The sequence below is a fragment of the Pteropus vampyrus genome, unplaced genomic scaffold (assembly GCF_000151845.1).
Source record: "Pteropus vampyrus isolate Shadow unplaced genomic scaffold, Pvam_2.0 Scaffold126, whole genome shotgun sequence".
Classification (NCBI taxonomy): Eukaryota; Metazoa; Chordata; class Mammalia; order Chiroptera; family Pteropodidae; genus Pteropus; species Pteropus vampyrus.
In genome coordinates this window covers 671,847-687,796 of record NW_011888907.1, presented here as the reverse complement: position 1 = coordinate 687,796, position 15,950 = coordinate 671,847, and the positions used below count along the sequence as shown (strand labels likewise).

Genomic DNA, 15,950 nt, shown 5'->3' with positions numbered 1-15,950 from the left:
GGTGCCGCAGCCGCAAGCCCATGGATCACCATAGAATATTTGAAATGTTCAAGGGAAACAGTGATTCCTGACATCTGTAGGAAACTGTGAACTGCTAGTACAAGGTAGATCATCGTTTCAACGGTAGATTGTTATCCTTTTAATAACATCTAATCTTTGCAAAGTTGCGTTTTCTGCAGTTGCTGCGGCGAAAAGCAAGCACTGCGTGAATAGCAAGCAGTGTGACATGGAAAATGAAGATGGTGGTGTCTAGTCCTAATCCAAGGTTTGAGAAGTAGACAGCGCCCACCTATTAGACATTATTATTGCTTTCTTCAGTCAACTATGTACTTATGATTCTTCTTTTTCATCTCGGACTTTCTGGTATCATTTTATTTTATTTTATTTTTATTTATTTATTTTTTAAATGCCTACAGCATCTGATATTCTTAGACTTTTTTTTTTTTTTTTAGTGGTTAGAAATTCCTTGGCAAATCTCTCAGTTTGTGTTTATCTGAAAATCTTTTATTCTTGTTCTGGAAAGAAATTTTCACTGAGTATGCAATTTCTAGGTTGACTTTGTTCCCTTTAACCTTTCAGGCCTGTGGATATATTATACCACTGTCTTCCAGGCATTTTCTATTGAGCCATTTTTCATTCATTTACAGGTAATGTGTTTTCTCTCTACACCCGCTTTTTTAGATCTTACCTTTGGCTTTGGTATTCTGCAGTAGAACTATGAGGTACTGAGTGTAAATTTCTGTTCACTTTTCTGTTTGAGATTCACTGGGCTTCCTGATTCTAAAGATTTTTATCTTTCGTCAATCTGAAAAATTCTCAGCCATTAATTTAAATATCGTCTTTCCTCTTTTCTCCATATTGTCTCCTTCTCAAACTCTATTGGACCTTCTTCTATTCTAACTCTGTTCTCCATGTCTCAACCTCTTTCATATTTCCCCTCTCTTTCCCTCTCTGTGCTACATTCTGGGTTACACCAGATTTATTTTCTAATTCATGATGTCTCACTTCAGCCATGTCTGTTCTCTTTCGTAATTTTTCCTCTAAATATTTCATTTCAATTTTTATATTAATCAATTTTAGTTTTTTTCATACCTGCCTAAACAATTGTGATAGCCTTTACTCATGGTTTTAATTGCCATCTTTATTTCTTAAAACATATTAAAGATTTATTTATATTCTATGTCCAGTCATCCTTTTATTGAAATCTATGTGGGTCTGGTCTGTTCATTGTAGTTTCTGTTTCTTATTGTGTATTTTTAAAAATTGATTTATTAAGGTATATTTTACATGTAATAAAATTATCCTAATCAAGTTTACAATTCAATAATTTTTGATACATTTAATGAGTGGTACAGACATCACAATAAATCAGTTTTAGAACATTTTCATTACCATAAAAAGATCCTTTAGGCCCATTAACAGGTCATCCTCATTCCCACTCCCAGCCCTAGACAACCACTATTCTCCATTTTGTTTTTATCTATTTGTCTTTTCTAGACTTTCTATATAAATGGAATCATACAATATATGGTCTGCTTTTATTCACTTAATGTTTTGAGGTTCATTCATGACATGGCATAGTAGTTTGTTCCTTTTTATTGCTGAATTTGTCCATTGTATGGATATACCACATTTTGATTATCCACTCACCAGATGACGGACATTTAGGTTGTTTTCAGGTTTGGGCTCTAATCAATAAGCTGCTATGAACATTTGCATGCAAGTTGTGTGTGGATATATGTTTTCATTTCTCTTAGATAGTTACAAAGAAGTGGAATTTTTGATTCCTAGAGTAATTTTTTGCTTAACGTTTGAAAAACTGCCAAATGTTTTCCAAAGTGGCTGCACGATTTTACATTCCCACCAGCAACGTATTAGGGTTCTGGTTTTGCCACATCTGTTTTGTGTCAGTCTCAGCGTATCTCCTGGCAAGCCCCCACAGACATTTCCTCGACTGGAGCCAATGCTGTGGCTGGACCGGCCCTTGTGGGGTTTTTTGTTTTGCTTTGTTTTGTTTTGTGATGGCAAGATGCAACTCAGCAACAACCATCAGGGAACTTTGAAAAAACCAGGTTTGCAAGTCCTGGAGGGGACATATCATGCCTGAGCAAGGTCACGGGGGAGGGGGAAGAATGTGGACTTAGGGTTCTGCCTTTATGCGGGCAGGGGATGGGGTGCCTAGGGTCTCATGGGTTTGCTCTTTGTTGGCGAATTTAAAACATAAGAGCAGGAATTAGGGCTTGGGCAGAGAAAAGCAAGGGGCATTCAAGAGGTCAGTTATCTAGGTTACCCAGGGCTTTCTAAAAGGGGGACTACCTGGGTGGGGCTGGCCTAGTTCTTTATCTAGTTCTTTATCTGACAGTACGTTTATTCAAGATGAATGTCTTTGAAATGTGTTCCTCAGCAATCAAAAGCTTAATCTCAGGCATTTAAACTACAACATCCTTGCTGATGGGCGTTATTGTAGTCAGCTAGAGCTGCCATAACAAAATACCACAGATGAGGGAACTTAAGCAACAGACATTTAATTTTTCACGGTTCTGGAGGCTAGAAGTTCACAATCAAGGTGCTGGCAAATTCGGTTTCTAGTGAGAGCTCTCTTCCTGGCTTGGAGACAGAAACCTTCTTGCTGTGTCCTCCCATGGCCTTTCCTTTTTGCTTGCATGGAGAGAAAGCGAGATCTCTGGCATCTCTTCCTCTTTTTGTAAGGACACAAGTCCCATCTGAGCAGGGCCCTGGCTTTATGACCTCATTTAACTTTAATTAATTCCCTATAGGCCCTGTCTCTAAATAGAGTCACATTGGGGTTAGGCTTCAACATATGAATTTGGTGGGACACAATTTCGTCCATAGCATTCTGCCCTCTGGTCCCACAAAATTCATGTCCTTCTCACATACAAAATGCATTCACCCCAACCCAATAACCCCCGAAGTTTTAACCCATTCCAGCATTAATTCCATATCCAAAGTCTCATTTAGAGATCATCAAAATTAGGTATGGGTGAAACTTGAGATATGAGTCATCCTGAGGCAATATTCCACTCCAGCTATGAACCTATGAAAACAGCTGCCTCCTGGGCCTATTGTGGGAGTGGCAGCCCTGAGAATCTCTGAATCAGCTTTGGGGTTATTCTCCCCTTTCTTAAAGGATAAAGCATTTGAATAGCTCTGTTTTCCTGTTCTGTAAAACCCCAAAGTCCAAAATCCTTTAGAAAGGATTAAAAAAAAAAAAAAAAAATCCAGCCCCTGTTCCCTTTGGTCCAAAGTGGTAGTGTCTCTGCTGGTATAATCCCATCTCTACTCCTAGCTTCTTCTGAGGTGGCTGATTAACTCCTTGGTTAATCATGGATAATCTCCTGATGCAGTGATTGTCTAGCCATACACTTGGTGTTCTCTCTGGAACAAGCTTTCTTATTTTTGCAATATGAATAGGCTCAGAACTTCCCAAATCTTCAAGTTCTGCTTCTTTTTTGCTTAATCTTTCCTTCAATTCCTCTCTCCTCTTGCATTCTACTCTAAGCAGTAAGGAGAAGCCAAGTCACGCCATCAACACGCCAACAACTTTGCTTAGCAATCTCCTCAGCTTGATAGCCAAATTCATTGCTTGTAAGTTCTACCTTTCACATAACTCCAGAACACAATTCAGCCAGGTCCTTTGCCACTTGGAACAAAGATTGTTTTCCCTCCAGTTTCCAATAACATATTCATCACTTCAGTTTGAGGCCTCACTAGAACCACTGTTAATATTCATATTTCTACCAAGTCCCTTCAAGGCAAGCTAGGCTTTTTCTAGCATGCATTTCTCGCATGCATCCAGTCTATACCCACACCCAGTTCCAAAGCCACTTTCACATTTTTATGTATTTATTACATCAGTACCCCACTTCATGGTAACAGAATCTGTATTGGTAAGAGTTCTTAAGAGAAATAGAACCATTAAGATATCTAAGGAATTGGTGTATGTGGTTATGCAGACTGACTAATCCCAAGATCTGCGGAGTGAGTTGGCAAACTGGAGCTCCAAGAGAGCTGATGGTGTAGTTCTGGTCCCAGTAAGAAGGCCTGAGAACCAGGAGAGCTGATGGTGCTGTCTCAGTCTGAAGGCTGGCAACCTCAAGACCCAGGAAGAGCCAATGTATTAGTTTGACTCTGACAGCAGGAAAAAGCAGATCCAAGTAAGTCAGGTAGGAGAAATTTTCTCTTATTCCAGAGACGGTCAGCCTTTTTCTATTCAGGCCTTCAACTGATTGGATGACATCCACCCACATCATTGATGACAATTTTCTTTACTCAGTCTCTCAATTCAAATGTTAATCTCATCCAAAACACCTTCTCAGAAACACTCAGAATAATGTTTGTTCAAATATCTGGGCACCCAGTGGCCCAGTCAAGTTGAAACATAAACATATTCCGTGTCTTATTTATTATAGCCATTCTAATGAATGTGAAGTGATATCTCACTGTGGTTTTTGTTTACATTTCCCCAATGACTAATGGTATTGAGTACATTTTCATGTGCTTAATGGCCATTTGCCTATCTTCTTTGGTGAAAGATCAGTTTATATGTTCGCTCATTTATTTTAATTTGAGTTGTTTGTCTTCTTCTTATTGAGCCTAATGTGTTTTGCGATTAATTCTTTTCTGGTGAGCTCATATTTATTGACACTTTTTATGTGGGAGCTTTGGGGGTCAGGTTGAGGGGGAAGCCCAGAGGTAGTACAGACATTAGTCCACTTTCAGTCAAATTCTCCCTGTAGTTTCTAGGCCGAACAGGTAATGTAATTTTCTGCTTTTAATTTTGATGTGGCTCTGGTGACCTTATTTTCTTAACAACAACAACAACAACAAATCAGGATACATGGTCAGAATGGAAGTACTTGTGGGAACCAAGGACAAGAGTATTTAATGACATGACTGCCTGGGAAATCCAAATTGTATATAGTGACAGGACCATCCTCGCCCTGAGCTTTAGAGCCCAGCAGGGCCTAGCAGACAGAACATGATGTTATGAAAGTATCATCTATAATTTAATTTTAAATACTTTAAACAGCATGATATGTATATGCTATCTTCAATTGATATTTTAGGGACCGTTAATTAACAATTGACATGCCCTGGTGAGAACTATAAACTCTAGGAGAGGTTGATTAGCTGTTGGAAGATTCTAAACAGATGTCCACACTTTAGAGAGCTTCAAACATCTTTATCTCCAATTACCACTGAGACTATACAGATTTTCCTTCGGTGAAATAAATAGTATTTGTGATGTATGAACTGTCTACGAATACTCTACAGAGGCCATTTACTCTTGCATAACAGAATATAGAAATCTAGGGAACCTAATGTGTATACCCTTTGTAATGGTGCTCTGGTTTAGATTACAAAATTAACAGCTTTAGAAAATTATCTGAAGATTGCTATTGTGAAGATCTGCTGAATCTTCCCGTTAAAATACTTCTTGAGTATGGGATGAATCTTTTATAAAAGATTTAGTGAGAGTATACTGGAGGGCAACTGAATCCGGGGCTCATTCTGCCTGTGCTGCTCAGCAAATAGACTGACACAGGAGTTGGCTATTTAGAATAAGTGATTATTGTCAAAACACCAGTGATCTGAGAAGGCAGTAGGTTAACACCTTCAAAAACTGCCTTGCCTTCTCAGTCGGGCTTAGGGTATTTGAGGGGAAATCTGGGCATTATTCCAGGGGCTACGTGATGGTTCCATGGAGTCTGTTGTGCTTCATGGGAGATGTTCCTCTGGTAACATGGTCCTCTCGTGGCATTAGCAACCCAGGAGCAAAGATGGGAGTAGTTTGGAAAGAATGCTAGACCAGAATTATGATCAGTAAGCATGAGGGCATTCATCATAAGTTTCAGGGCAACTTTTTATGGCAGGAGATGTTCTAAGCTCTGGGGACAATCTATTGTTAAGCCATAGGACATGGAAAAGTGAAGCCAGGGATGCTGTGAGGCCTCTACTACAGGGGTCCCAACTGGGCTCTTCTTCAAGAGTACCTATAAGGACAGGGAGCTGGGACTTTATCGTTACAGAACAGTTGTATATCTTTTTGAGTGCACTTGCTACTAAATGTTTGGAAGGGCAACAAAATAATTCTGCCTATATGTTACGATAACATAACACTGTAACATTGTAAGGTGGAAAGGTCGTAGGGGTCGAAGAACTTACAATGTTATAATATAATGTTAAACAAATAACATCTACAAAGAGCTAAGGGGTATCCTGTCAATAGATCCTGTTTTGGAAATCTTCCTGCTCCATTAATTTTCAGTCTATCCTGATTTGGGAAAGAGAAGAGTGTTCTTGAATGAATGGATTAAAACAGATATGAGATATCTCAGGCTTGGAAAAGACTTCTTTTACCTTTTTCCACACAAAGCATTTGCACGTCTCTAAGGCATCAGCCAAGATCTTTCAAAGCTTGACCCCAACCACTTCAAAAAAACGGATTGGGGGGAGGGGGTTGCCTGTTACTGCCAAAATGGTTGGGTGAAAATATTTTGTAATTGCAGAATTAACCATCAATAGTTTTATATAGTTTGAAGAAAGCTCTTCCTGGCTCACAGATTCAGGCATCAACAAATAGGCAATTTATAGGCAACATTTATTACAGGCAATCTTCTCGTGCTAAGTATTTTACATACATCATCTTATGAATGTATGTACATTTCTATACAATCCTATGGATGCTTTAATTCCTATTTTATATGTATAAGGAAAGTGAGGCTCAGAGATCACATATTTAGTCTTTTGAATGTAAACTGAACCTTATACTTTCCTATTCACCACCTATATCCCTATATTGTCTAACCGGGAAGGGTGAGCCAAGCCAATTTCAACATGAGCCTGTAAGCTAAATCTGTTTACAGGAGTTGCCCACATAAGAGAGTCAGGATTTTTTTAAATGTGACCCTTGAATGCTTAGATTCCTGCCTAATATCTGGACCCCCATTTCCAGCGCCCCTTTGGAACGAACCTCCCTGTAGAGCAAGGCTGCTAGAAAGGGAGAGGTTCTTTTTGTAAGGGAGCCAATGAAATGGCTAGATATTGTGAGCGGCACGTCATTTAGCCAATGGGCTCAGGCGCTGAGGTCCCGCGAGAGGACAGGAAATTGGAGTCTGACCATGTGGGTCTTTGGGCGTGGCGGGTGCGTTGAACGCAGAGTTCTCTGGAGGCTCGCAAAGCCAGCTGAGGGGTCGGGCTCTGGTGAGTGGACTGGGCGGAGGTGTGGGAGGCCAGAGAGGCCGAGGTCGCTCTCCTGAAGGCTGGTGGGCTTTCACGCAAGCTCGTGGTGGTGAGCGGGGTCCCTCCAGGCCCACTGCGGACTTCCCCTCCCCCCACCAGGCGCAAGGGGCTCTGGGCCCCGGCTGGGGCGGGAAGTCGTTATTTGAGGCTGAGTGTGTAGGAGAAGGCGGGACCTTGAAAAGGTGGGACGGTGGTAGCTGGAGGGGAGGGGGAACTCACGTGGGGTTTGATTGGACGTGAGTGTTATTTGTACCGAAAGGGTGGGCAGGGCATCCCGGTTTGGGGAATGGTACGTTTTCTGGGATGGAAGGAGGGGAAGATTTGCCTTTGGAAGCCTCCCTTCCTGTTAGGCCCCAGTCCTATTGCCCCAGCCTGGAGCTTGCTCCTGGAGGTGGGGAAGGTAGGCCTCGCCTGTCCTGGGACCTTTCCCTTTTCCCTGTTGGACCTGTGGTCAACTATCTGCTAACTTTCTAAGGAGAAAATCTACATGAAGAGAGGGCCTCCTGGAGGAGATGCCCAACTCTGTAGATAATGGAGGTGAGGGAAGGGTGGACAAAGAGGAGGATTCCAGAAATCCTGTAACGGGTAGGTGTTATAGCACCTCGCAGTGTATACTAGTTAAGCAACTGATTGTTCTGGATTCTTCGGGTGGTGTTGGGAAGGTGTGAGCAAAGAGGCCAGGCTAACTGGGATGGAGTTTAAGCAATTAGAACTGTTGTAGTGTTTGAGGAAGGAAGGCATATCCTGCCATTTTAGTGTTAAAAAGTTTAATTAAAATTTTGTCAGATTCTGAACTACCTCCACCTAGAATATTGACTTAGGAATTATGTGTCAGTCTTTTTTTTTTGTGCGCATGGCCTGATTTCTCTGTAGCTAATACTTAAGACAGGTTTGTGAAAGTTAAGAGGCTTGTTTAACTTTTCAGCTATAAATGATTTTTCGGAGATCCAGGGTAGGTCAGGACAATGGAGGGGGCCTGTTACAGGAGTCCTGAAATCTATAGGTTATAAAGTGATTTTGGAGAGGCCTAGTGGACCTGAGATATGGGGAGCAGGAAGAGCCTCATCCCTAGTTACCCTGGCAGGTAATTACAAGGGGAGAAAAAGATATAAAACGTCACCTGAGATTCAGTAGGTATTGTAGGCTCAAATCAAAAAGGGTCTGTACGCTGGAGACCTCAGTTCTGGTGAAGTTTGAAGTTTTATATAGAGGAGTTGGGTAAAGATGCAGAGAAGCCACTAAGGAGATCAAAGAGGAGATGGAATAGTATAATGTGATAATGGACTGGAAAAAAATTAGGACTCTGGTAAAGGAAAGAGGACAAAAAAACCAAACAAACACCCAACCTATAAATATTTATTGACAGAATAATTTTATAATATGGCTGTGTTAACTATAAGCTTTTTTATGCTCATACATAAAAAATACTTCCTTCTACGACAGGTAGTTAACATAAAGACTGGGTTCTCCAAGAGTCTGGGTAGAAAATACAGGAAAATTCAAGGATGGGTTAGCAGCTAAGGGATTGCTAATGGAGAACATTTAGAATATTCTGGGCTAAATAGTCGCTTTTGAAGTGAACATGGTATAGAAGGCTGGTTGTATTACAGGTCTGACCTAAAGTAAGTTTTTTCATTTGTTTGTTTGTTTAATGCTTTGTGAGTCTGTCTTGAAGGAAAAGGAAAACAATTAGGACTCTTTCATCTTTATAAAATGCTGGCAGGTAATTAACCAGAACAGAATCGACAACCGTGCCTACTGCAGCCTTTCAATGGATCCTGTTCGACCACCCTTCAGGGGCCCTTCTCCTGGGCACCCATCTCAGTATGTACGGATGCCAGGGTCTTGGATACATGCTCCTAAACCTTTGGACTCAGCTTTGGGCAGGGCAAGGCCTGTGGGCAGAGGCCATGTATTTGGAAAGCCAGAGGAACCCAGCCTACAGAGTGGGCCAGCACAAAGGGTAAGACCACGTCTGGATGCATAGTAGTGGCATATAGCTTATCAGAGAAAATAATGGGTTTCAAAATGCTTAGAAGCGTCAAGTCCTGGGTGAAAACAAGGATTGGTTGTTGGTTGGTATTTTTTTGTTTTGGGGTTTTTTTTTCATTGTTCTTTTTGTTTTGGTTTTTCCTTTGACAAATAGTTGCATCTTCTGGGCATATATTTCAAATCCTAGAGTTGAGAATCTAGATAAAGTGCCTCATAATGAATGCTAGATGGACTTGGGTAAATGCCTTAGTCCTCTAGCTTATACAAATATAAATACATAAATGGTAGATTTAAATATAGGTCACATTTTGGAATGACTTTATTCTTTGACTTTCCATAGGAACCTATGGGTTTGGTCTCCATGTTCCGAGGACTGGGCCTTGAAACAGCGTCACGGACTCCTCCGAAATGGGAAATGCCTTCTGTAGGTATGTGGAAAACTAACTTAAGAAAACATAATGATATGTATGATTGCTTTTTTCTTAAATTCACACAGTTTATCTTCAGAAAAATAACTGTGCTTTATAACATGTTCAACTCAGTTAAAGCTGAGGTTTGATTATTTATTTAGGTAGAGGCATTTTAGGTCGAGGTTTGTCTACCAGTGTGTTGCACAAGGACAAAGAAGAATCCCGTCCCACTTTTCCGGATCCATCATTGTTGGCAGCTGGGGATAGCAAGATGGCAGAGGCCTCCATTGGTTGGAATAGGTGGGTAAAGTTGCCTTCTCAGGGAACTGTCAGATTCAGATGAAATAAAAAGGTTGTTATTATCTCACAAACAAATAATGTGTGGTTTTATATAAAACAATGGATACTTTCTAGGAATAGTCAGGAGCTATTGATCCAATCAGTCGTTGGAAAAGGATTAAAAAGTAGCTCTCCACTGGGCAGTTCACAACTTCATTTGCCCTCTTAGTTAACCTGATCGTAGTGGTCCTTTAAGTGAATCAAACTCCACCTCGATTCTGGCATGGAAGTTGGCTCTGAGAGTCAGTATTAGTATGAATTGGTGAGTCATGTTGGCATATTGGACTTGTAGAGCAGTGGTCCTCAACCTTTTTGGCACCAGGGACAGGTGCTCCTATGAGAATCTAGTGTCTGATGATCTGAGGTGGGGCTGAGGCAGTGATGCTAGCACTGGGGAGCGGCTGCAAATACAGATGAAGCTTTACTTGCTTGCCACTCACCTCCTGCTGTGCGGCCCGGTTCTCAATAGGCCACTAACCGGTTCGGTCTGCGGCCCTGGGCTTAGGGACCCCTGTTGTAGAGAATCCTGAGGCTTAGGTCCCTCCTGCTGACTTCTCCAGGAAGAGAATGTAGACTTGGAGAATCATTTGCATGGAGCAGACATAGAAGCATGATTAAGAAATTCCTGATTTGCTCTTTTCAACATTTCAGAATGCTTGGAAGAGGAAATTCAGATACAACTATATTACCATTGGGAAGAGCAGCTGGTGGTATAGGCAGAGGCATGTACAAGGCTCCCGGTGCTGTCAGCATGACTTCTCTGGGTCCTTCCCAGCAGCCATCACCGCCACCTCTGCCGTTGTCATCATTGCACTCTCTGGATCGGCTTCCACTGGGGACTGCAGAACACAAGGAAAAGTAAGCCAGGAGCTGGCCTTCTCTGCTTGGGAGTGATGTGAGAGGGGGCCTTCTCATAGTATTGTAAACGCTATTTCTCTTAGAGCTGAAGTCGTCTGTGGGTGGTCGGTACTGTGGGGTTGTTCATTTTGTTTTTTGCTTGTTGGGAGAATGGCAAAGAGGTGGGACATTCCTGATGAAGTGAAAATGACGTTAATATAGATAGAGTGTACCAGAGAGTAGACTCATGACTTTTCATTTCATTCCCAATTCAGACATAGACAATTCTTTGTCATGTTGAAGATAAGGAAATTATTTAGGAAAAATACTGCAGGAGTTAATTTTTCTCTATAGAATTAATTCTTGTGTTCTTAGTTGGCCTAGTTTAGTGATATTACTAGAACAAATGGGGTGACCTTGCTTCTTTATTAGAGATTGCTATTCATTTGTCTACTAGCCTTTAAAGCTTACATTGGTGTGTCTCAGTTCTTGCTTTGTGTATCTGTAAGCAAAGGGTGAAATATTACTTTTTTTTTTATTTTTTTTATTTTGTGGTGTGGGTTATTTGAGTTTTTGGTTTTGGTATGTGTGGGTGCTTTCATTTTTTTATTTTCCAGAGAGCGTCTTGTGAAGCAAGGATCAAAAGGAATACCTCAATCTTTGGGATTGAATCTTATCAAAATACAGTGTCATAATGAAGCAGTTTACCAATATCATGTGACTTTTAGGTATTCACAGCTTTTTTCTCTGTAGCCACTTCTTAGCAGTAATGAAATCATTCCCCTGGAATAACTGAATATTTTCTGTGTAATTCCTGACGAACCTTTTCCCCCCACCCCACAATAATGCACATACTCAGATCCTTGCAATGACTTTAAGGTTAATGTTTTCTTTTTGTATTAGGCTCTATTGCCAGTTCAGATTATAACTTAATAGGTGCAGTTTTATGCACCTGTTGTGAGATTAGGGGTGGATTTACTGTGAAGTTAACAGCTTAAGTTCAGGGCCTTGTATTTACATAGACCCCTTCCATGACCTTTTAACTTATTTTGTATTTGTAATTTTGCATTCCTCTTCTTAAAGGGTGTTCCTCTTCCCTGGTGGTACAAGATACACATCCCACAAAACCTAGACCCTCCCTGCATGAATCTCATACCAATATGTGACGATTCTCAAGTGACAGTCTAGGGTTAAATTTAAGTGTGAGGAAATCAGAGAAAATAACTTTAATGTTATATCAATAAATTTAGGATTGATGACATGGCCTGGGGGTTGGGGACCTCTAATGTACTGGGACAATTGTGTTACAAAGTAGCTACTAGAGTTTTTCAAAGCTGTAATATTTGTGGTAGTGAATCAATAAAAAGTTGAAATAGCCATGAGTGAAAAAAGGATGAAGTAAAATCTCATAATAAAGTTTTACTGGAACATAGCCATGCTTATTGGTTTACATATTGTCTGCGATGCTTTTGTGCTATGTCAGAGAGTTGAGTAGTTGTAATACAGATCATATGGCCCATAAAGCCTAAAATATTTACTACCTGGCACTTTACAAGAAAAGTTTTCCAATCTCGTGGTCTTAACTCTGGAAGAATGCATACTGACATGCTAAGGCAGTTGTCTTTGGTGGTTGGAATTATGGTTTTTAAAAAATATTTCGTGAGCAAGTATCTGTGGGTCAAAGTTCTTTTTCAGTCAGATATAGTATTTGAATTTTTAATGTGACCACTAGATGGAGCAGTAGTTACAAGAGACTGTGAGAGAAATAAACCTATTGCACGGCTATAATAAAGACTGCTCTTTGAGTCAAACTGAAATAAAATCCTCTTTATTATTTTCTAGCCCCAATGTGGAGTGCAAAAGTATGAGGTTTGGCATGCTGAAGGACCATCAAGCTGTCACTGGAAACGTCACTGCTTTTGATGGATCCATTCTCTATCTGCCTATTAAACTTCAACAAGTGAGACCAAATAGGAAATGTACTTTCAGATGAAACCTAAGAGTTTTAAGTGGTGGGAAATTATAGACTTCCTAAACATTTGAGTTGTACTTTCCTATTCTTAGAGGGAAGGCAGACTTCTCCATAACAAAGAAAAGACAGACTGAGAAACTTACATTTGAGTTCTTCATGAAGTCCCTTCTCGCATAAGAGATGGGATTGGAAGCCTTTGACTTAGTGACAAAGGTTTAAGATTTCAAATTCAAAGGGATCTATTGCCAGTTCTCCATTGGGTTTCTTTTACCAAAGGCTGTCTTAAATCTGGTTGTTATGCTGTGATTTTGTCCAGTGTGGGCAGCAAATTGATGGGGAAGTAGAAGACATATTTAAGATATTTTAGTGTTTTCCAGGACACAGTTGGATTAGATTGGAGTTTGGTTGTTTTGGTGTTTCTTTTTACTTGCATATGTTTATTCGTTAGGTTCTTGAGTTAAAAAGTCAAAGGAAAACTGATGGTGCCGAGATCAGCGTTAAGATTCAGTTGACCAAGATCCTGGAGCCCTGTTCTGACTTGTGCATTCCCTTCTACAATGTTGTTTTCCGTCGGTGAGAAAACAGTTGACATCTTATTTTCTTTAACTTCAGTCTTGTGTTTGTAACAGTGCTCTTCAAGACGCTTGGATGGTACTACACTACAGAATGTATATAGAAGAGTTTGGGAACATTTAATAAATAAATGGATGATATTGAGGCTAACTTACTCAAAAGTTATCCCAAGTGATTGACCAGATTTGGGTATGTGAAAGTAGGTGTGAAGTAGTTGGATGGGGGATGGGTTCCTTTGGATTCATTCAGGAACTTTAAGACAGATGTTTATAGTATATACTTATTGGTGCTGGTGATGGGGCTATTTGAAGAGGTAGTTTGTAAAAATTTTGGCTGAGAGAATTTTTCCCCACTCCCTTGAATTTTTAGATACAGACTGCTTATGATTTTTAAACTTTTTTAAAGACTCCCTCATTTTCATAATGTTATTCCCAAACCACTTTTTTTTTTTAATAAAACATAGGACCTAATTTCTACCTAGTAAGTCGAACTACCAAGAATAAACATAACTTCCTATGTCAGACTGATATTCACAAACTTAGAACTTAACTCTCATTTTTTTTTAGTTAATGGTGAAAGTCATGTAAATTGAGACTGGGAAATCAACCCGATTTTTGGTACCTAGTAAGTAGGAAAGCTGCAGTCAGTTGCATATACTTCAAGATAAATGCTGTGGTACATTTTTCTTTTGGCAAGAGTGTTCTCAGGATAAAAGTTATATTGTGCAAAGAGCACTGATGTTTCTGACCTTTCAGGCTTCCAAAGGAAATGTAGCTAAGAGTGATGGAATTGAATTTTTTTGATTCTTCTACTAGAAAACCCATTCTTGCTCTTTATTTCAGGGTAATGAAGCTTTTAGATATGAAGCTTGTGGGGAGAAATTTCTATGACCCAACAAGTGCTATGGTACTGCAGCAACACAGGTCAGTGGTGTTTTTCTCTTCCTTACTTTAGAATATTTTGGAAAGAAATTTTTCATTGCAATCACCATATTTAGGACAAAAATCTCAGCAGTATTTTATGATAGTGAGTACATTTATCAGTTAAATTTATTCCATAGTTTAGTATTTTAGTAAGTTCACATTAGTGTTGATTTAATTTGTTTTCTGGCGCTTTTCTCATTGCTAGTAGGGAGGAGCAGTGTCTGCTCAAAGTATTGTTTCAGATGGGGGCATGGAAGGTTCTGTAGTTCTTTTAGAACCCTAATGTAAAGCCCACTTATCTTTTCAGATTGCAGATCTGGCCAGGCTATGCAGCTAGCATCCGGAGGACAGACGGTGGTCTCTTTCTGCTAGCTGATGTCTCCCATAAGGTCATTCGAAATGATTCTGTGCTGGACGTCATGTGAGTGAATGATGGGATCTACTTTAAACAGCTAACAATTTTCTGAAAAGTGCAGTGATAGCTGGTACTAAATACAGATTAGCTATTGTTTTGTTTGGGTTTTAAATTGTAGAACAGATAAAGAATGCTGAACCGATGTACTCCGTTCTGTGTAAGTCCCACCAAGACAGTCATCTGTGTAGAGACCTGCTGTGCTTTGCTGAGGAGGAATTTTATTTAAATCTCTGGTTAAGAAGACTTAGTTTAATATACACAGACCCTGAGTTTTTGTTTAAATGTGTTACTGTTGTAAATATTTACTGTAGTAAGTATAGATGTGTATCATTTGTAATGACTACATGAAGTGCATCTCTGATTTATTTTTGAGGCTCTGTACTTAGAAGTGGAATTACTGAATGAAAGGGCTAAACCTTTTAAAGACTTTAAATAAATATTTAATATAATAAGATATTTAAATATATCAACAAATTATCCTCTAGAAGTTTCTTTTATTTATTCAGTTTATTTTCTCACCAGCTGTGTACAACTATTGGGTGTTATTAGGGCCTTATAAATCTGTTTATCCGATAAATTCACTCATTCCTTCAATGTGTATTTACCGAGCTCTAGTCGTGTACCAGAGTCATGGGACATATCAGTTAACAAAACAGGGGAAGATCCTTTTTCTCATGGAGTTTACATTGTAGTCAGGTGAGATAAACAATAGTAAGCATGATAAGTAAATTGTGTCGTGTACTATAAGTATTGAGAGCTATGGAGGAAAGAACATGGTGGGAGAGGTGAAGAGTACTAGGGGTTGGGCAGGGTGAGAACAGAGAGCTGTAATTTTAAGTAGAGTGGTCAAGCTCATTTGGTCCAACACTTACAAGAGGTGAGAGTTAGCCAGGTGAATATATGGGTGAAGGGAATTCTTGGCAGTGGGACAGCTAGGGTAAAGGCCTTCACACTGAAGTATGCCTGGCTCATTCAGGGAGAGGCAGTGAAGCTGGGGTGGCTAGAGCAGAGTGAGGTCAGAACAGTGGAAGGATGGAGCACATGGTGTGACCTGAGTGTGGGAGGATCTCTCCAGTTGCTGTGAGGAGAATAGACCACTAGGATGGGGGTAGAATAAGGAGACCAACCAGGCGGCTATTGTAATCCAGTGGGAGAATGAAGGTGGCAGCAGCGGAGGTGCTGAGAAGTGATCGCCTTCTGGGTAGATTTTGAAAGTAGTGCTTAGT

The 15,950-nt window shown here is 40.1% G+C and overlaps 1 protein-coding gene across 2 annotated transcripts in view; it reads left to right on the top strand.

Annotated features, from left to right (window-relative positions):
- The first annotated feature begins 9,034 nt into the window (after nt 1-9,034).
- Nucleotides 9,035-15,950, top strand: part of PIWIL2 (piwi like RNA-mediated gene silencing 2) — a 58,514-nt gene continuing 51,598 nt past the window's right edge. For both annotated transcript variants that reach the window (XM_011366661.2, XM_023534538.1), the window contains exons 1-9: nt 9,035-9,226; nt 9,596-9,683; nt 9,827-9,965; nt 10,656-10,862; nt 11,459-11,569; nt 12,684-12,801; nt 13,262-13,386; nt 14,229-14,309; nt 14,617-14,730. In XM_011366661.2, coding sequence (XP_011364963.1) covers nt 9,035-9,226; nt 9,596-9,683; nt 9,827-9,965; nt 10,656-10,862; nt 11,459-11,569; nt 12,684-12,801; nt 13,262-13,386; nt 14,229-14,309; nt 14,617-14,730 — 1,175 coding nt within the window. The remainder of the gene's footprint in view (nt 9,227-9,595; nt 9,684-9,826; nt 9,966-10,655; nt 10,863-11,458; nt 11,570-12,683; nt 12,802-13,261; nt 13,387-14,228; nt 14,310-14,616; nt 14,731-15,950) is intronic.